We start from the raw sequence: 21,319 nt of genomic DNA on the forward strand, positions 1-21,319 counted from the left end.
GGGGGCGTCATGGGCAAGGGCTACTTAGTTCGGGGTCAAAGGGTGCTGCAAATTCAGTTGGAGCAGCAGCATCAGCACCTTTGCCATTAACCCAACTCGGTTCGTTTTGGTTCGGTTTTTGCTGGCTGCCTGTGCTACCGGTGCTTCCCCTTTTTTGCTATTAGTTTTCGCCACATGTTTGTGTGCTTCACCACCCACCGAAAGTCCCCCCACTCGACAACCTTGCCTCAAACATACCTGCGCTCACCTGGTCGTTTTTTGTTTTTAAGTGCAACATGAAATGTGCATACCAAGGAGCAGGCCAAACCAGACACGGACATGAGCCTGGACAGACTCTGGGAATTCCCCCTTTTCCCCCACATAAGCCCTTTCAACCTCATCTGCATTTTGCTTGGCTCATCCTCGTCCCCAGGAGCTGCCTCCAATTCACCACTGACTAATACACTCCCAGTGGTTGCACCCGTAGATATAGATATGCATACGCCAGTGTGTCGACTATGTAGCCAATGTTCTCGTAGTCTTGTTCTAGGGCCTGGGAACAAAGATATATGGCAGCTGCCAAAAGATGCAGAACATGACTTTTCTATACATACGTATTAAACAGTGCCTACGTAAAGTTGCAGATCAGGAGTTAAGCATTTCGTTGGTTAACCAATATAAATACTACAGTATAATTCAAAAGCTTCATTGAAATGGAAACTTATTGATAATAATTTATAGATTTCAAAACCAAAAAATAATTATACAAAAATATTTTTTTTAGAAACATGTAAGTATAACCCCATATATTTTAAGTCTAATTTGTTAAATTTAAAATTCCCAGCAAGAGTTCGTTTTAGTAGAACTTTTTAGTATGTCAGTTTTAACATGTCCCCCCATGTGTGGTTTTTGGAGTTTGCTATAAGGAAAAGGCAGGAAGCTAAGAAGGGCCCTGAAAACGTGTCTCTGACAGCTACTGGAAGTGAAATTCTGTGAAAGTTAAAACCGCTGCCAGCTTAAAAACACATTTTGTCATGCATAAATATACGATTATGTGTAAACCTTGGAATTCTATTTAGATATCCAGTTAAGATTGGAAATAAAATAGGAGTTTTATATTTATATTAAGAATAAATGAAATGGTTGTTTTCTACCCAAAAATTGACTTCTAAAAACATTCCTTATAGAAATTGTTATCTTTGTGTTTTGCTAGTCTGTCGACTGCTTAGCCTTAGAGAGCCGGAAGCAAAGCTCAGTTTCTTCCTAAGCGCTAGAGTTAAATGGTCGATATGGGTGTCCACCTCTAAGATTCTCCTTTCCAGACGTTTGTGTTCTATGCGGAGCTTTCTGACCACCACTCGCTTGGCTTCCAGGTGCTCCACGGTTGCATCGTAGTCCCGCAACAAATCCGGATATTGCATCAGACATCCGTTTTTTCTAAGCTTCGAAGCCTGCTTCTTGAGCTGCTCGTGCTGCACCATTCCCTTGTGGAGGCGGTCCCGGAGGTCCTTCTGCAGCTTCTCCTGCACTTTCAGCTTGGCCTTCATTTTTCGCAACTGCCCCTCGTTTATTTTCTTTTTATTCATCAAATGGGCCATCGCATGGATTGCGTGAACTTTACGTTCGCGTAGGTGATACAGCTCCAGCTCCCTCTCTTAGGGAGTAAACAAATATCATAGATCAACAAAAACTATTGGTTTATAGGGCAATTAAGGAGAAGTTGTAAAATATAGATAGTTTTTATAAAACTATTTAAAAAAACAAAAATTTCCAAAATGTACAAGTATTAAAGACTATACTAAAAATAAACTTAAATTGTTAATTCTTTTAAAGATTTTATGAGAAATTGCTATAATTAATTATTACCCTTTGATAATTTAAAAATTATTAAAGAAAATACTGTTTTAGCTTTAAAAAGATAATGGACAACATTTTTCCAAATATATATCTATACGTATTTAATGTATTACCTTTTAGTTTTAGTTCCAGCACGTTATTGCTGCTCTGATCGGAAATATATTCAAGAACGTGCATGCCATTTCCAAGATTTTCTAGTTTTTCAGATTTCTAAAATGTTAGGGTGAGTAGGCATGAGCCGTAATCGAAATTAAGTAAGGAATATACAAAATAATATATACTCACATTTTTTAGGTCCTGTAATCGCTGCTGGATAAAGATCAATTCCTCTCGCATTTGGGACATTTCGTCGCGAACCACGTTCATTTCTCGGAAGAGTTTATCAATGACCTCCTTAATGTGATCATAGCCTTCTTTGCAAAGAGTTGCCCTGACTTTCGATTCGAATTGGCTGGTTTGCTCGGCAACCAGGTTGCGGGCTCCTTCCAACTCCATGGTTAAATTCTGAAATTGCTTTTGACATAGCTGTTCGGTCTTCTGCATTTGTTCCAATCGATTGTCCAGTTCCACCAGAGAAGACATTAGACGTTCGCGATTGATCGTTTCGATTTGCTTGGGCTCGATGACGAATGAAAACTCCTTACGCCTTACATAATAATCCGTTGTAACCTTTTCCAGAATCCGATTTCTTTGCATTTCGGATTGATAGTCGTTGACCAAACCACGCAGTTCCTTCACCAATTTTTCCTTGTCCAGCAGGCGCCCTAGTCGAACTGAAGTTCTTTCAGCATACCGCACAGTTTCGTTTATTAATCCAATGAGAAATATTTCAACAATCTCCCTGTTGGTCGTAATGACTTGTTGCCCACTTGACGATGATGAATCATTAAACACCGTCAGTCTGGGACGAATAGTTAATAAATATTCACTTATATCTCCCTCCGGTGGTTTTTCCGGCATTATTTCGCATTCGACTTCCTCATCGCTAACGGTCGAATCTTCGAGACTGATACCAGAACTGCATGATTTCACTTCCAGATTTTCGGTGAACTCATTTTCCACTTGAAGATTCTCCGCGCTGTCCGACTTACTGGATCTATAGGATCCTTCGTCCACTGTTGGCACGAACCTTCCATCAATATTGCGTATTTCTATAACCTCAGTACTATCACTAGGCGACAGAGCGGTTATATCGGGTAGGGGACCAAATACTTTAAGAAAATTAAGTCTCTCAGCTGGTTTATCATCCTCTTGTCCTACAATCCCATATTCCAGTTCAGTAGTAGACTCTGTTTCGGTCTCAGAAATTGATAGAAGACTAGTAAGAGCTTTCATTGAATCCCAGTCCGGCATTGTATTTAACTCTATAGAACCCGAATCTAACGATTCGGCAATTTCCACCTGTACTTTATCCACATCTGTATTCTCTGCCTGCACTTCATCTGGTTTCTTTGGCCTTTCAGTTTTCAAAAGATGTACTCTATGGGGACCCCAAAAGCCTGTCATAGTTATTGATGACTTACTTTTGATGGTACTACGTTTGCGTGTAGATAATCTAGATGTAATGGATATGTCCGAAGTTAGAGTTTTCAAACTCTCACGATCCGCTGGAGAATCGGGAAGGAAACTCCTAGAGGAGCGATCACGGAAATTGAATTTCTGACTCGATCTCCGTGACCCATCCTTAGAACTTTCCCATGATTTCTCGGCCTTAACAATTGCCTTGGAGATAGCTGGCGACTCTACCTTTTTCTGGGGACTCTTTGCCAACTTGAGTGGTTTTTTCTTATCGTGTGTGCCTGGGGTCCTTGAATTCTTAACAACCTTAGCTGGTTTTTTTTTGTGCAACTGTTTGGTGATGGTCTTCGGTACCAACGAGGTGCCATCAGTCCTTTTATTTAATAAAGTTTCGTTAGAAATCACGACAGTCGAACCTATCCTGGATCTTGAGCCGGAATCTAAGGATTGTCCTCCACTAAGCGTTAACTGCGAATATGAAGCTTTCTGAATTATGCTCATGTTGGTTTTAATCAAAAGAAAACAACAACAACTCAAGAAAAACAAAAAACAACTACAAAATAAATAGCTGGCGAAAAATAACGTAAAAGTAACGCAAACGAAAATATAAGTTTGATATTTAAACAAAAGCAAACTTACACTTCTTGGAAGCAGTAAAATCTAACTAACTGTTTTTAATTTAATTTAATATTTTAGGAAATTAAGTCGACTGTTTAGAATTCAATTTAGGATAACCAGGATTAGTAACTTTGCCTTCAAGCCCAGATCATACTCTTGCTCTTAAGCTTTTCCATTTTTTGCCAGTTAAAAACTCTACGTTTCACTGCTTTTTTAACCCTAACACCAGCCATAGACAGTATGCCAAATACCACCTTGCGGCCCTGAACACTTACCTGCTCGAAAAAGATGGGTGGAAAAAGAAAGGTTCAGATTCGAGCGATACTCCTCTTTCGGCTGACTATTCCGTTACTCGTTTTCACCCCCGAGGAAGCTGCCTGTTGTTGGTTAATATCATCACTCATGTATGCCGCATACTAAAGAGAATTTATCATGTCTGTTGCCGCTGCTGCTGTTGATGCAGCCATAAAAAATAGTAGAAACTGGGGTGGGAGGCAGTCGAAAATACAGGGCGTCCTGCCCGAAGGACCCGCGGGGATCGAGGATTCGGGGCTTTTGGGCTTTCGTCTGCATTGCTTAGCCCCGAACCGTGGCGCCTGCCATTGTCGCTCAAGTGTTTCGGCAAACTGGCTTGTGGTGGCGAAAGTAAGACGGCTAGAAGTTGCATGTCTCTATAGCGGAAGGGGTAGCAAGTTGTCGTCGCATCTTGACAGACTGACGTAATTGAGCGGGGCGCATAGAGGGATTACATTGACAATGTTTAATAGGATTCGTTGTGGGATTTGGCCCAAGTTGGTAGTTCAATTATACAGATAAATATTTTAAAATAGGTTTTAGTGTAAGAAACAGTATAATAAAGGAACTAATGAATTCAAATTAGGCTAACATATTTTTAATAAACGTTTATTTGTAAAAAGTAAAAAGAATCTCTTATTAATTGTAAAAAAAATTCTTATCAATGTAACTAATACCTACCAAAAAATAAGCTGAAATATGAAATTATATTTATAATTTGTTGCCATTGACCAAGTAATATTCAAAGTAATTTTGCTATTTCTAAGGGGTACTTCACCAGCGACACCTGTTTTTTACACACCTTGGTTTAGTTTGATGTAGCTGCCACGGCTGCTGAATATTCGCAAATTCGTTTACGTTTACCTAGCCACCTTCCACTTTTTCCTTTCCCCGGGCGACCGCCATCAGCTAAGTAGATTTGGGCTACCTGCATGCAGCAATGCTGCAGCTGCAGCATTTGAGTGGGTATACTTTATACACTTTTTTGTCGGAGGTGCGGGGTAAATGGGTTTAGCTGCCCTCGCTTTTCTCTTTCCCAGGGATTTCTGGCAAATTGCCTAAAACTTTCTATATATTTGATGTAATGAATTCCGGCGAGAAGGAGAGGCAACTAGCTTTGAGATGGGCAACAAAAAAAGAACGACTGGCAAAAAGGGAAATGTTTACGCTGCCGGGCTGCATAGCCAAATAAAAAACATCAGCGACCAAAGCGGAGTGGAGCATACATTGCGTATGCGTAATGTGTAACAGATACTCCACATACGCCACGTTGGCTGGGCGGTGTTTGGTGTGTGGGTGTGTGTTGGTGTGTGCGAGTTCCGTTTCCGCAATTAAAATGTTGATTACATGAAGTACGACTGCCGCTTGTTTGTTTCCCTTGAGCCACGCCCCCGTTTTGGCCATCCGATGCTGTGGGCGCCACAAAGGAAAGCGGAAATTATGTGTAGATGCGGGCGTTGGCGCTTAGCTGTGCTTTTCATTCGGCATTAACAACAGTGGCAGAATGGCAGCGGTGAGGCCAACAACAATGAGCAGAGCCCATAAATTGCAAACATTTTGTTGTGTTGCGATAAGCAATCCGTTAAGGGGCGGGCGGCGAGTTTAATGACCAACCTAGATTATTAAAGTCCCGACAAGCGATAAACAATAAAGTACCCAATCCTAGGGATCAACCAAAACATTTCTAAGAACACACAAAATATGCTCCTTGATAAATGAGGTATTATTTTAAGATATTATAGGAAAAATGTTAATTATTCGTAATTATTTTTAGCTGCTTTGTTGGTAATTGCCAGACTTATGTTCAAAAAAATGCAAATATACCCCATCTATTGCTTTTCAATAATTTCAAAATAAAGAGCAACACAAGGAACACCAAGGATAATAGACAGCTGGTTGAAAAACACACCTTACAGCGTAATTAAATCAATCATACGACCTGTTGGTAAAGCGGCCAAGACAGGAGCAGAAGCAAAACGAGCAGCCAAAAAAAGCGAGTGGCAAGGGGGTGGCAACAGGCGTGACGAAGGCAACGCCCCCAAATACACCTGGAGAAATTCACGATTCCCCCATCCCCACCCCCACTCACCCCTACGCCCCTGCCCACGAACACCTTGCTTAGCATAAATGAATATTTATAATTCAAACGCCTTTTGCCCATACTTTTTCCTTCAGTATGCAAAACAGCGGCGGCGACTGAAGATCCGCAAAGTGCTTTTTTCTTTCGTTATTTTTTCTTTTTTTTTTCGAAAGAAGAAAGAGACAACTGAGTGTGAGAGGGAGGAAGTAGAATAATTTTTTATGAATATTTATTTGTTTTTACGAAATCGAAGTTATGCATTTGCTGCTCTCTCTTTTCTTGCTGGAAATAATGCTCTGGTAGACAGGCACCCCGCCCTCGAAGAGTCGTCAAAGTTTTTCCTTCTTCAAATGCTGAAAGGTGCGTAAGACAATTTAATTTATTTGATGCATTAAAGCAGAAATATTAACGCTATAAATCAATGAGTACAAAAGTTTTCCTCCTTTTTTTCCCTTGTTTAAGTGAATTTCGTATTAATTTATGTGTGTGCCCTTAACCCTACCCCACTTCCATATCCGCTCCCTTTGGGCCAGACCGAAAAATATTCTTTTGCGCGTATTTTTTATGACAGCTGCGGGTAAAGTTATGGCAGTGAAAGTTGGCTTTCGGCTGGCGACAGGGAGAAAGGGCAAGGGAGGCCTTATTCGGCGGTCATCAATATGGATAAAAATAATAATAAATATTATTTTGCAAATGTCAAATGTAAGTTTATAAAAAAGAATAAAATTATTCGTATATTTATCTTAGTATTAAAACATCCTTATTATATTATCTTTCTGTTTATAAGCAAATTAATAATTACCATTTTGTGAAGTAAATTTCATACTGATACAGTGCACAGAAAATATATCAAAGTAAAGTAATGGTAAAGTGGCAAGTTGATTTATTATTTACAAAATCAGTAGGTTTAGTAAATGTCTATATTTCTGTAAGTCCTTTAATAGCTTCAGCCACAAATGTTTCTGGTTGGAAACGGAATCTCCACCAGGGCTACCTAAGCCAAACTGAACCATTAGCTAAGCACACAGAGAGGGAAGTTCTATCCTCATTCTGGGCCGTTTAACCCTCTCATAGCTCAGGCCCCATTTGAGAACCACATAAGCTTAAAAATTTCAAGTGCTGCACCGATTTCAACCCGGCACAGGAATGAAATGCCACTGACCCAGAGAGAACTTTCAAATATAAAAGAAGGAAGGAGCATGAGGAGAATGCACAAAGAAAAATTTGCATTTAAAGTGGAAAACACTTGTATTAAATAATATTATTACTTTGATGTCTGTAGTTCAGTGATTCCTATATCAGTTCTACATTTACTTATTTAATCGAAGTAATTCCTTGGGTCATTCTAGTAAGGCTTAATAATTTTAATTTATTTTATTTTATTTACCTTATTATTTATATCTATTAAGTTTTTTTATTTAAATATTTACCTATTTGCTATTTTTTATTACGTATGTTCCTTATTATTTTTCGCACCCTTATATCTGGTCAGAATTTTCAAATGGGATGGCAGAAAACCAGGAAACTAAGTTGCTCCCAAAAATTGCAAACTTGAACCTTGAAAAGGTCTGCAGCTTTGTTTTTTGTTTAATCCACTTTTAAATTTGCAATTCAAAACGCAACTTTAACTCGATTAATTCGCACAAAGTGCAATTATTTGCATTATTTTTCATTTTCAATTTGAATTTCATTTTTGCTCATTGTCATTGCCGTTGGGCAAACAAAAGTCGCTCATTTAACCCAATCCCTCCATTCGGTTGTGTGCATCGCATAGATAAAGTCATATATCAGGGATAATTTTAAAAATCCCTTTCGCCCCCATCCCCTCATTCGTTCTGACGTCATCAATTGGAGTTTGGCTTTCTGGTCTGTTGGTTCATTAAATATTGTGATAATTTTTCATATTTATTTTTAAGTGGTTTACAGTGACAGTTAAATTTACATTTTATTTCATTAAGCAAAGCGCCATTTATATTTGATTTTCACGTCCACACTCATTTGTGCTTATATTTTCGTATTTATTTATTTGCATATACTTATTATTCCGTCCTTCGTTTAATGGCGTTTAATTGAGCACCGGATTATAACGTGCAAGTTATTTAATGTTCGCTAGCCTTGAATCTTTGGTTGGCCAAGAGTGCGTATAAGTAATTGGACAGGCTTAAAAAGATTAACTAATTACACGTTAGTTATATAATCTTTTCTCCTGTTTATTGTGGTTTTTTATTAACTTCTGACCGTCTAGTTTCAGAACAAAAACAATTATTTGAAATATTTAAAGAAACCACATTCATAAAAATCAAACTAATTTACTTTCGAGTATTTTTTTTATTTAATAAACATTACCGAGTGTGTTTTAAATTTTTCTATGCAATAAAAGTACAAGCTCATAGCGCGCCAAAAGGTTTTTTGCATGCTCCCTAAAATCCCATTATTTTCCATTTTAAAATATCCAAAGCTTACAAAGTGCTGTTAACAACCAACTGATGTTAACTAACCCATTTAATGTGTAATATTTTACTATGAAGCTAAAACTTTTTAATAAAAATCAATTTATAAGTTGAAGAACGTACGGCATTATTAAAATAATCATGTCTTTAACAACAATAAACTTTGGGAACCTAGTTTAAATATATGTCCCGAATGTTAGCTCCCACACTTTCTACATTTTTATAGGAAAGTTCCACTGTTAAGAAAGTTGTCCTGTTATCTGAACCATTTGGGAATGGAACAAACAAGGGGGGGAGAAAGCCAGAGAGCAAAGCCTTTCACAACGAGCTTTCTTTCTCTCAGCGAAGGACGTTCCACCAAGGAAGGTTCCCCGCTTGGCCGTGCGATGGCGCCACCCGCGTACTAGGCGCTGCGAACTTGAGTTTTTTTTAGTCGCAATTTCCACTTTGAGGCGAACGCACGTCATTTTTGTCGCGCGCGGTATTTGAAACCCCTCTTTTTGAAAGAGCCATCGAAACCCGAAACTGAAAACTGAGCCAAACGAACAACACGCACACTCGCCAACTTTGTGTGTGTTTGTGCGAGTGGCCACTAAAAGTAATATCGTGTTTACAAAAAAAAAAGCGGAGAAAATACCCGTGATACTACACAAGTAAAAACGAAAAAAAAGTGCAAGTGTAGCTGCAATCATAACAGAAACGTTTTCAATGAAAATCCTAGCAAGTGCATGCCGTGAAAATTCAAAATCTTTGAGCCCACTGCTGGAAATGCCGCATTTGTTGCGTGCCGAAAACATTTGTCAAGCATTTGTTGTTATTGCTGGGGAAAACTGAGAAAACTGTTGCGGCTGCGGTTAATTAAAGCGCGAAAAGTGGAACACAAGGAGTAATCACCCGAAGTACCCAAAACTAACCAAAAATAAAAAATAGTCGAAACAACATAAAAAGTGGGGGAACTGTGAGGGAAGGGAAGGCAAGGGTTCAAACTTTTACACCATAAGTTTGTATAGTTGGCTTTTATGGTTCTCTTAAATAACCCTATAGAACACATTAACAAAAACCATCTTGTAAAGATAATTCTTTCAGATTTTTTTTAAGCATGTAATTAAAACATCGATATAAATTTGCTGGGCTTTGATAAAAATCTTTAATAATTTCATATATATTTATATTTATATATATAATATTCCCAAAACTAAGATGTTTTATATAATTCTATATGTGATCATTGCAGTCAAATGTATGATAGGTGTTGTTATTTAATTATAGCTTTATCTGAGATTGAAATAAAATCATAAATTCTTCAGTCTATCTTTTAATAGCATCAAAAAGCCTTATCGTTTTTTTTGTCAGATGTTTAATCAAAGGATCTTATAAGAACCGAGACACAGCTTGACTTCTCTGAGTTCGCCTGAAAATTCCGACTTGAAAATTTGCCTTCATAAATTCCGCTTTTAGCCAGAGAACATTTTAATCTTTAATTATATTTTGTCATTTTTTCTTGTCCCCCGCTTTTGCCATCTCCCATCTGGCTCCCGCTTCAATTTAGGCTAATTATGTTGCTTGGGCGGGTTGGAGTAGATATAGTGTCCTGTACATAAGGCTGGGCCTTGGCCATTTATTTCGTGCTGAATATTTTTAGGCGCTCCACTTGCCATTGTTGTTGGTTTTGCGGGCGTACGCGATTTAATTGTTGCTGTAATTATAATAACAGCCTCTGGCGTTGTTGCTTTATGATCTGCACCTGACTTTTAAGCTATTTATTTATGTTTATTCAGCTATTGTTGACTTTAAACAAAAGGGGAATGTCCCATAACATTATGAAAAAATTAGAAATAAGCGCAAAAGCTGAATATTATTGTTGGCTGTTGGGGTATGACAGTATATTTATATTTATAAATATTTATTAATATTTGTTAATAGTCCGTGTTGTCAACAGATTTTTGAATGCACATAAATCATGGCCAACAATGGTGAAATTTGCATGTAATAAGTAACGGCACGTGCAGATATTTTTTTAATACAATAAAAATGCCCAAAGAGGAGTAGCTTAAATATTATTTCGCCAGTACACAATAAGTATGCAGCTGGAATTTCACAGAATAAATAAGCTCCTTACTTATATTTTGCTCTTTATATGGTGTATCACAATTCAATAGACATAAATTCAGTTGTTTATAGATTATGCGACATATTTGTTCAGTTTACCTACACGTTAATTGGTGTCATTAATAAAATAATAATTAGGAAATAAATAACCCCGTTGCCAATAAATTCCTACATAATGAGACGATAATTTTCACTTCTTGATAAATGAGTATTTCTCGATGGTACCAATTCTAAATCAAAGCTCCGGAATGTTCATTTGATATACATCATTAAACGAATCTATGTTAATTGCCTATCAGGGGCTTTATTTATGTGATAGATTTTTTATAATTAAATATTTTAATAAAAAATTTATTTCTTTGAGGACTCTCTTATTTTAAAAATACTTTTGAACTTCTTGGTAAACAACCTCCAACTCCTCCTGCCATTTGAAATTTAAGTCACCAACTCAATTGCCCGGCAAACGTTTTCCTGACGCTCTAAATCAACCAAGGAGTTCAGAAGGGAGTGGGTACTGGATTTTGAATTTATGTGGCAAGGTCTTTCCTTCGTTTTTCCGCTTTTCCACGCTTTTCCCCGCAACCGAGAACCGAGAAAAGGCTGCTGTGCAATTAATCTTTGCCCAAAATGCTTGAAAATTTATGTCTTTAACTTGACTGCAGTGCCGCTCCATATGATGGAACAAGTAAAATGGGGGCCAGCAGGTCCTTTAATAGTTTTTGCCTTTAACTTTTCCGTTGTTTTCGTTCGCGTCGCGATTAAAAGTGATTAATAGCCAACATTTTATTACCGCACAGAGGCAGCAGCACTAAAAAAAAGGGGGAAACCCCCTGGGAACAACAACTTAATGTCCAAATGAAATAAGTGAAATTTTCACACCGAAATTAATAAAGACATTAGTGCGTGCGGGCGTGGCTCATTTGGGGCATTTAACGGAGGCCAAGATGTGTGCAGTGGATCCGGATCCCTTCACCCAGCACCAGCTGCCGCACCACCATAAAACCGAGCACCACCAATGCCACCAGCAGCTGAGGGTGGAGCAACAGGCTCCGGGGGCGAGAAAATCGGCCACAGGAAGGACGGCGGCCACGAGTTTGCAGATCTGGTACATCCTTCATGTGATACTAGTCCTAATCGGTGAGTTATAAATCTCTATTTCCCTCTCTGAACATATAAAAGGTTCTTTTGGGCACATTTTAAATTGCTCATAATTAATGCCAGGCTAGGGCTAGCATCTCTTTTCGGTTTTATTTATTTACAAAAATTTGCTCTGAGGGGTATATCCAAGCACTAATGGCAAATGTGTGCCTTAGTTGGCATTAATTTAAATAGGGTATATAACTACACAAATTTACCCATGAGATAAACTAAAGGGAATAGCTTGGCTTGTAATCATGGTTAATGGGAAATGAGATTTAAATAATTAGAAGAATTTAATTGTTGTAGAGCTAAATAAAACAAAAAGCTCTCAGCCCCTTTTTAAATACCTCTTCATGGTTGAATAAATCTATTTATAATCTTGAAATATTTCTTTACTGCCTCTTGAAAAGAATCCTTCACCGAACAATAGAACTTTAAACAATTCTCTCTCTTTTCCAAGAACTTTCAAGTGAAGTAACAAATATCTTAAATGTTTTCCCAACATTTCTTAGAAAATCTGAAGCCAAAACAGAAAGTTTACGCATTTCATAATCAAACATTTTTACAGCATTGTTTCTGTGGGCGGAAATCCAGTTCGCTCAAAAGGAATTCCTGCCAAAATCCCAATAAAAACAATCAACAAATTGAAAGCCAAAGTCCAAAACAATCGAACAAGTCCATTGGCGAAAGACAAAAGAGCCGATAAGGACAAATTGGGGGACGCAGACGGAATAGAAATTAATAAATTGGTCAAGAAGTCCCCACTTTGGGCTTACCATGGTTTGTCTAATAAAGTACCCCATGTTCTATTTTTGTTTTGTGCAGGGTAGTTGTTTTTTCAATTTGGGAAATGATGGACCAACTTTAGATACAGAGGTTTTGAGTATAAGAAAATTATATATTATACAAAATAAATTAATTTCTATGTGAAGGTTATTAATTTCCATATAATAAGAATACAAATTGTATGTATTGGGCTTGTAAAAAAATAGCTGTAAGATATATATTGCAGATTATGCTATCAAGGAAGTTTTCCTTCATTATTATTATCCTTTAATATATGGCTTGGGAATTACTGACTATCTTTATAAATTGTCTAAGGGGTATTTTCATATTTCATGTTTTTCTTATCTGTAATATTTTGTTTAATAATCTTTGGTGTTGCTTATTTTTGTCGCATTTTTTCGGGGGTTCATGCCAGTTAAGTTGGCATTTCCGCCAGGGCAGGAACGTGAGGGGGTTACTAATAGGGGTGGCAAAAAATATAGGGGGTGGCCAAAGCTGCGGGGAAAGTCTGTGACTGTCTTTTCATTATTTTCAAATCATATCACAAAGGGCGGAGCAGAGATGGCGAATGTCGAGCAGCGGAAACGGAAATGGAGCCAAGTGAATGTTTGCACACCAGCGGGTATCTGCAGGTCCTTTGCTCTCCCTATATCCTTCCCTGCCGCTATCCTGGCCCCTCGCCCCCCTCTCACTCGCCATCTCTGTGTGGGTGCGTTGGCTTAATTCAACGTCTCATTTGCATACATTAAAATGTCACATTTTACATGTCGTTTGTGCGTCTCGCCGTAAGCCTAAGAGCAGTAACAGCATCCGCAGCAGAAGCCAACGTCAGTTAGCGTTAGGGATACTCCCCGGGAGCCAAAGAGCCATCCAGATACAAAGATCCAAAGGCACCAACCCACTCCCCACACATAAACTACATTAGCAATTGGAGGCAGCCGAAGGCAGCCATGTAAAAATGGCTTAACGCGCAAATCTTTCAACTAAACATTAATCCTAATGGTTTTCAATTTTGTTGCGCCTTCTGTGGCAAGTCAAGTTCGCGTCTCCTTATTTTCCAGTCTGTTTTCTTTTTTTTTTTTTTGAAGGTTTTTGGTTATTTTTTGCAACCCATACCTTCTTATTTTTTGCGCTCTGACTTTGACTTTGGTTGTGGGCCCTGCTTTGCATGTTAATACGCTCTTTGATATTGCCGAGCAGCGCCTGCAGCCTGATTGCTTCTGACAGCGTCTCCGCCCCCCCAAAAAATACCCACCCACCGCAGGCTAACTGTAAATATGAAATTCGTTAAAATTTCATTGGAAATTCAGCTCGTTCTCATTGAATTTCTGCAAGAATAATGCTTAAACGCAAATAAAACAGCTCCACCTGCTTTCGCTTTTCTTCTTGCACATATACATTACGGATATATATATCCATATCGCCCATTTGCCGCCCACCTTCCTCATTAGTCGGTAACACAATTTCCCATTAATCAAGTAGGGCCCGCTAAGGAAATTGCCCTTGACTCAATTCAGTAAACAAAAAAGAGAGAAAAAATCGACAGAGGTCAAAATAATCATATGGAATGCGGTAAGGCTGTGTCTTTATATACATTTCCTGCTAATGATAATTGATGTGAATTTCATTTTGTTTGGGGTTTCAAAGTGTTCAAAAAGTGTGTCATTTTTGATGAGCTGTAAAACTTTGATTACAGTTTCTGATTAGTTCTGAGAAAAAATATCAAAGTAAATAAACTTGCCTTGCCAGTCATATACTTAAGCTTATAAGTATGCTATATTTTCTTAACTGCTAGATTTACCAATCAAATCACTGCCTTCTTTTATTTATTTTTGTTAGACCTATTCGAGGTAAAATAAATATTTAAGGGATCAAAAAAACGTTATTTATGTGGAAAAATATATTTTCTTCGCACATTGTCAAGGGATACTTATACAACCAAAAAGCTACATACCAGATGATGCATGTGTGGGCATTACGGGCTAAACTAATACTATTACAAATACCCCTACCCCTTACTTATTTTCCGTATTCCCCCCATCTATATATGGGCATTAAATTGTTGCTGGCAAACTGAGCATAAGCTCAAGTAGGCTTTTGTTTAAATAAAACTGTGTCGCCACAATGGCCAAGGCAACTGAGTATCTGTGTGTGAGGGAGTGCTCTTTTTTCCCTGTTTTGTATTTGTTTTGATTATTCACACACGCACACACAGATTGTGGCAATAGATACAACACACACACACACATGGGCATATCAATGTCCTGTGTTTGCCAGACAAAAACATTTTGAGCCACTAAGCTTTTGTTGAAGTTTATCTCTGCATTTGCCCAATTGATGGAAGCCCCTCGATTGTTTCTATTTTCTTTCCCCATTGTTGTTTTTCCCACTTTTATTTATTGTCGTTGACATAAGCAGCAGGTAGTGAAGGTGACTCAAACTCAAATAAATCGTTGGGGGAGTCCAAATGCGCATCCACTGTAATCCAAAACATTCGTACATATTTCATGGCACTTTTCGGTGGACATGACAGCGTTTTGATGGAACAAATTGCATAAAATGTGTTTGGTGTATAATTTATATAAGCATTAAATGTAGGTACATAATAAATTGGTTGCTGAACTCTACTATAAAATGGTGTATTTTTCATGGTTGCTATTGATAGTTTATTTTCAATTGGTCTATAGCGTAATTGACTTATTCCAAAATTATTATCAAATAAATATTGTAGTTAGCTAAATCATTTTATGAAAATAAGTATATATTTCAATTGAAATTGGGTACAAAGGAAGTACATTAAACAATTTAATAAAAATGCTTCCTGTTTTAATATTAAATGGATTTTATTATGCTAACCTGATAGGAATCATAGCCAATTTTCACATTTCAATTAAAATAAATGACTAAAGGCAAGAAAAGGAAGCCGAGGACAAAGTCACAGGGCAAAACAAACAGTTTGAAACCCAGTTTCAGTTCAATTTGGTCCGATCCGGTCCGAAAACGCCCCTAAGCAAATTGAAACAAAATAAAAGTGTGTTGACTTCTTTTGGTCATTTTTTTTTGCGTAGCTTTATTGAAATCATTAGAGCGCAGAAGGGGAGGACAAAAAGTGTATATTTTTGGGCTTCGGTGGGATTTGGCATTAATGTCTGACGAGGCTCAGACGAACGACCCACTGCCGCCTATTAATCATGCAGACTTTACGTTCCATTAAGCAGTCAACGACGGGGAGTTGGGAGGGTAAAAAAAAACAAACCAGAAGATGATGGAGATGTGTGAGTTTATACCCGAAAATGTTCGAAGCATAATTCCTCAACTTGGTCGGATTACGATTGGGTCAAACCAGAAAAATTCCCAAGCAAGACGGCTAAATAATATAGATAGAGGACATCCTGGGATACCCTTTACCCCAAGGAATGAGAAAAATAGTGTGCTCTCTATTTATTTTTACGAAAACACACTACTTATACTTATAAATATGACTAATATGGTAATGGATAAGAGAGTAGTTGATCTCTGGTATATCAAATAATGTAAAATAATGAATGTAAGTCTATACAATCTATGAAACTTAGTATTTTTTATAATGCAGAATAGAGTCCGATGTCAAGCAGAAATGAACTGAAAAATGTATTCAGATCTTTAATGTGAAACACTACAATGCTGATATATTTTAAATAACAGAAAACGCTTAACCCTCTTTTCCTCGAACTTGATATCCTGCACCTCAGTTGCCTCGAATTTCGACCCATCACTTGAGGCATGTGCGAAGGTTCAAAGGGTAAGCAATGCCAGCAGATCCCCAGGAAAAGAGCAGGCAAACATTGCACAGCAAACAAAGTCAGTGGCCATTTGCCTGTTCGGTTCTGCTACCAACTTCTGGCTCCTAATGGCCAAAATATTGTATTACAACAAATTGTGCAGCTAGCCCGGGCAAAAAAAAAAGAGCAGGCCAAAGTGGGGAGAAACACCCTTTAAAACGGTCGCAACCGCCCTCCTCGTTCCTCATCAGCTGCTGCTGCTAACGATATGGAAAATTTATCAAAAAATCCAAGGGGCCGGCTACAACATGACACCGTCTGACCGACCGTCCGTCCAGGCATAAAATAATCAGCACAGTCAAGGATCCGCAGGATGGGTGCGGGAAATTGGGAGGAAATGGTGCGGAGGGCGTAGGAAAAGGCAAATGTTGGGCTAAAAGGCTTTCCAGGTCAGACCCGACAACCTCAACGTTGTTGGGCGTTGATGGCCGGCAAATTGATTTGGATTCGCAGTCAGAAATTATCAAATGTGCAAATCGAGTAGAGAAATCTGAGTGCGTCATCGGGATAAGGAATGGCAGATTAATATGGTTACAGGATCTTATTCAAATCAGGGATCAAAAAGGGCTTGTGGTTGTCAAACACGCTTATATTTTTAAACAACAAGTAACGAATTGTTGTATTATAGTTTAAGGATGGGATTAAAAAATACCTAAACCTTACCGTACACTTAAAGATTTCCTAGGAAATTTGAAATATATCTGTGATTTTAAGATTGCACACTTCGGCTTATAAAATCTTGACCTTCGAGCTATTTTTAAACGTTTTATGCACTCTGCGGAAGAGGGCACTTGATTAGAAGAAAGTGCAGGCAAGCGAAAGTAAAGGCTTGGGACACTTGGCCGGAGAAAGTGGGGTCGTGTGAGTAAATAAGACGCTCACACCCGCAATCGGAGCTTTGGCTAAGTCGTGTAAGCCGCTCACCAAAGCGTAAAGACAATTCAATCGATGGCCCCTACCCACACAATCGCAATCACACTCGGGGAAAGTTCCTTGCTCACTTCGGACCAGAGTGTTTGAAATATTTTCACTTGTGTCATTTCCTCGAACACATTCCCACGGAAGTTTAGGGATGGGCTCGTGTCTGGCCAAGGAAACATTACTTACATGTGCCTGCAACTCGAGCTGATTTATTCACGCATCATTTGCCACGCCCCCCGCCTGTCACGCGCCCATCGCTGCCAAGACGCTCTCGAGAATGGCCCTGGAAAATGGCAAATGGCAGCTCAAAGTTCGTTTTCCTTATATGTTTTAGGGTCCATCAAACGGTCGAGTGCAGGGCAGTAATCTCTAAAATTTTGGTATATTTATTAAAGTGTTTCGTTGGAAAAATCAACTATTATTCAACCATGTCGCGTCAATTAAATAACATTTTTCAAATCTTTATATTTAAAAAGATAACAAAAATGTACAAAATAAATTTTTAATATATTCCAAGTTGGGAGATATGGTTAATTTAAATAGGTTTCTTATAAAATTAATATTTTTTTGGTTTTCAACTTGACGTTACTTAAAAAATATATATTTTTATTTTTCCTTTTCATTAAAAGGGTATTCTGCAGTCAAAACATTACCTATCTCTTCTAGTCTCCTTTCGTGTGCTAGGCGCCTGCAGTGGATTTTTGGCAGTCACTGTGCGGCGCAAATAGAGCGGAAAAATTCCGCCTCCGATGGCTGATTTTGCTTTCTCTATTCCCCGACCCGGTGTTCCCAAAGTGAAAGTTGCAGGGGAAAGTTTGCCATTTGACTGGACCAGAAAGCACTGAGCTCTCGTAATTTATTTGGGCCGCTGGTAATCAATGCCTCCACTGAGTGGGCGGATGGGTTAAGCTTATCGCATCCGCTTCCCGGTCCATTCCATGGACTTCAAGTTGTAAAGTGGCCAAAAAAGAGGATGGAGGGGGGCGGCTTGAGAGACAGTTTTATGGGCGCCAGTTGAAAGGTCACTGCAGTTGGTCGATTTGTGGCCCTCACGCCCACGCTTTTCCAACAGAATTTATGACGAACATGCTGCAACATCCTGTTAACATACCCATTTGCATATCCACACACACACACATGAGCACACTCAATGGTCCTTTATAAAAAAGAGACCGAAGAAGTACTCTCACATCCATAACAATAAAGCCGCATTAGCAGCTGGCCCGGCAACAAAACAATGCCAGCCGAAATGGTTAGCTAAATTATAACCACCATTTTAATGGTTATATTCGTTTTATTTTTCGCTGTCGCAAAAACCAAGAGCTCAGCACAAAAATCGCCGCACAAATGATGCTCAAGATGGCCAACAGCAATAATAGCAACAAGAGAAAAAAATTTCGATTGTCATGGCAAGTACTTTTGGTATCGGCTGGGTTGGCCTCTGAAAGTCTCTTTTTTCTAGACTTCTAGCCTAAGGAAATGTTTATAATATTTCTTAAAATAACCTTTTTTTTAGAATTGATACCTATTAGATAAAATGTAATAAAATGTGTGTTCTTTTATAGATACATATTGTTTAGAAGTGGTATTTTAAATGAAATCGTTTTTCTAAATATGCAATTTTCAGCCACATATAATTGGTTAAAAATATTTTTATAAAGTAATATTATAATTTATTATTAATCTAATTTTAGTTTAACAAATAAATAAGGTTTTACACAGTCAGGAAGCGCCCAAAAAGAAAATTTTACATTAATTCCGATGTCTTCTTATAATAACACCATTCAACCTTTATATTTGTTCTATTCTGCTTAATAAAAATTGAATGCTCTTCAATTATCTTAGTATACCCTTTGGACTGAGGGTAGGGTATACATTAATTTATATCAAAATGCGCAGCACTTGTGTGCAGTTGTCGCCGCTACAAAGTAAAGAGAAAAGCTGGGAAAAGCGCATAATGGTGGGGAAAAGCGGGGGAAACTGCCAATGGCCTCAATGAGCGTTTCGATGTGTGTGTGTGTGTGTGAGCTAAAGTGCATGCGTGTGAGTGGGCATGCAGCTGCTTTCATTATGACAGGAAATTTTCCCTCCTTCCCGCCGCCTGCTTAACTTTCCTTTTCTACTTTTTACGCCCTCTGGAGTCGCTGCTTTTTGCTGCTTTGTGCATATCATAAAATTTTAATTGAATTCTGACATTTTACCATGCGGGAATGGGAGTAGAGATTACACCGAACTTTACAGCTGTCAATAACTTTGATGTCGCCGAAAGTCTCTTTGCTCGCTTTTATTTATATATGGCCCGTTTCGTTATTTCCCATGGAAAATGGCCGAACTACTTTTCGGCTTTTGCCGTTGTTAACATTTCATTTTTGCCGCATTTCATTTCGCCTGCGATGCGTTTTATGAATTCAGTTATTCCGTTGGGTGCATATTCAATTTTTTATTCGCTTTTCCACCGCAGCTTGGCATCTCCCTTAGCCGCTCATCCCACCCCCTTGACTTTTCGCGGATTAATTCGGCTCTGGAGAAAAAATAATGCCAGCCTTCTCCTGACACTTTTAATGCAATTTTAATATGCGCGCGCAGCTTTATTAAATATTTAATATTGCCGACTTTTTTCTCAGTCTGCTCTCAGTGCTGGTTAAAAGTTAATTACCATCCATATTTGTCTGTGCTGAGCTTAATAAATTCAATAAATTGCATTAAGCGTGAATTTTCTTTTACTTAAAATGCGCCAAAGAGAAGGCGAAATATTTAAATTTGAAAGCCAATGAGATAATGACATTTTTATTCAATATCATTTTAAAGAAATATAAAAAAGGATCAACTTACCAGAACTGGCAATCTATACAAGTTTCGCCATATTGTTCTTTTTTACTGTTTCTTTTTTGTAACTCCATAAACAAACCCTTAAAATTTTAGCGAGTTTTTAGAGCTCATTTTTTACAACCCACTCAACTTTCAGCATCTTGCGGAAACCTATCCACATATGCACTTCCCACATCTATGAAAACAAATATCTACTTTATTATGCATTTGGCGCCTAATTAAAATTCGCAAGAAATGAAAGGACACTCAAACTCCGGAAGAAGTAATATAAAAATGTAAAATAAAAGCAAAGTAAGAGAAACAAAAATCATAAAAACAATAACAAAAAGTAATCAAAAAGTGGAGCACTTTACTTTTGTTTGTCCTTACCACACAGGGAAAATAAAGATGGGGTGGAAATGGAAAGGGGGAAGTCCATTCGGGCAGATGTTTTTATAGCTCATAAATTCGTAAGATGCTGTGCGGAATTGCCAAGAAGCGGTGAAAGCGGAGAAAGCGGCAGAATCGGGGAAAAGGGCGAAACGGGCAACAAAACATCAGAATTCATTGGCTTCTGCCAAGTTTTGTTTATCCTTTCGCTGCCTTGGCATATAAACGCTTCCCTTTCTTTCTTAGCTTTCCCTGGCCAAATCAATACAAAATTGATGAATACAAATGATCATAAAAAACAATAAAAAGCATTGCCAAAAAGCAGCTGTATCCGCTGGGTGGCTGGTCCTGTCCTGATTTGGTTATAAAAATCCCAACCACGTAGTTCGCTTCGTTTTGCTTACACCTAACAACAATGTGGGCCAAGATTGGGAATGGAGCGAATCGAAGGTTTCCAGACGAATGCATTACCATTTATTATTCATATATGACTCTATAAATTGACAGTCAGCCACTCATTTGAAATTAATTTCGCGGAATAAGACAGC

At 38.2% G+C, this 21,319-nt stretch overlaps 2 protein-coding genes across 3 annotated transcripts in view; one reads left to right on the forward strand and one right to left on the reverse strand.

Moving 5' to 3' along the window:
- Positions 1-1,092: 1,092 nt before the first annotated feature.
- Positions 1,093-3,952, reverse strand: LOC119547115. The gene is made up of 3 exons (XM_037853824.1): positions 2,122-3,952; positions 1,950-2,046; positions 1,093-1,633 (listed from the first exon to the last, which is right to left on the reverse strand). Exons 1-3 carry the CDS (start codon positions 3,853-3,855, stop codon positions 1,173-1,175), a joined length of 2,292 nt encoding a protein of 763 aa, XP_037709752.1. The 5' UTR covers positions 3,856-3,952; the 3' UTR covers positions 1,093-1,172.
- A 5,296-nt stretch (positions 3,953-9,248) lies between these two features.
- The window catches only part of LOC119548017, a 39,745-nt gene continuing 27,674 nt past the window's right edge, over positions 9,249-21,319 (forward strand). The window contains exons 1-2 of one of the 2 annotated variants that reach the window (XM_037855089.1): positions 9,249-9,449; positions 11,703-12,042. In XM_037855089.1, the coding sequence (XP_037711017.1) occupies positions 11,850-12,042 (193 nt within the window). In that variant the 5' untranslated portion in view covers positions 9,249-9,449; positions 11,703-11,849. The remainder of the gene's footprint in view (positions 9,450-11,702; positions 12,043-21,319) is intronic. The other variant, XM_037855088.1, reaches the window with a different exon arrangement.

The sequence above is a fragment of the Drosophila subpulchrella genome, chromosome 2L, assembly GCF_014743375.2.
Source record: "Drosophila subpulchrella strain 33 F10 #4 breed RU33 chromosome 2L, RU_Dsub_v1.1 Primary Assembly, whole genome shotgun sequence".
NCBI classification, from domain to species: domain Eukaryota; kingdom Metazoa; phylum Arthropoda; class Insecta; order Diptera; family Drosophilidae; genus Drosophila; species Drosophila subpulchrella.

What these genes read in the sequence shown, in the direction of transcription:
- LOC119547115 (XM_037853824.1), bottom strand. Translation starts at nt 3,855, where the DNA reads ATGAGCATAATTCAGAAAGCTTCATATTCGCAGTTAACGCTTAGTGGA. An exon ending in GATTACAGGACCTAAAAAAT is followed by an intron (nt 2,047 to 2,121) that starts GTGAGTATATAT and finishes CTAACATTTTAG; the next exon opens with AAATCTGAAAAACTAGAAAA. An exon ending in GCTGGAACTAAAACTAAAAG is followed by an intron (nt 1,634 to 1,949) that starts GTAATACATTAA and finishes TTACTCCCTAAG; the next exon opens with AGAGGGAGCTGGAGCTGTAT.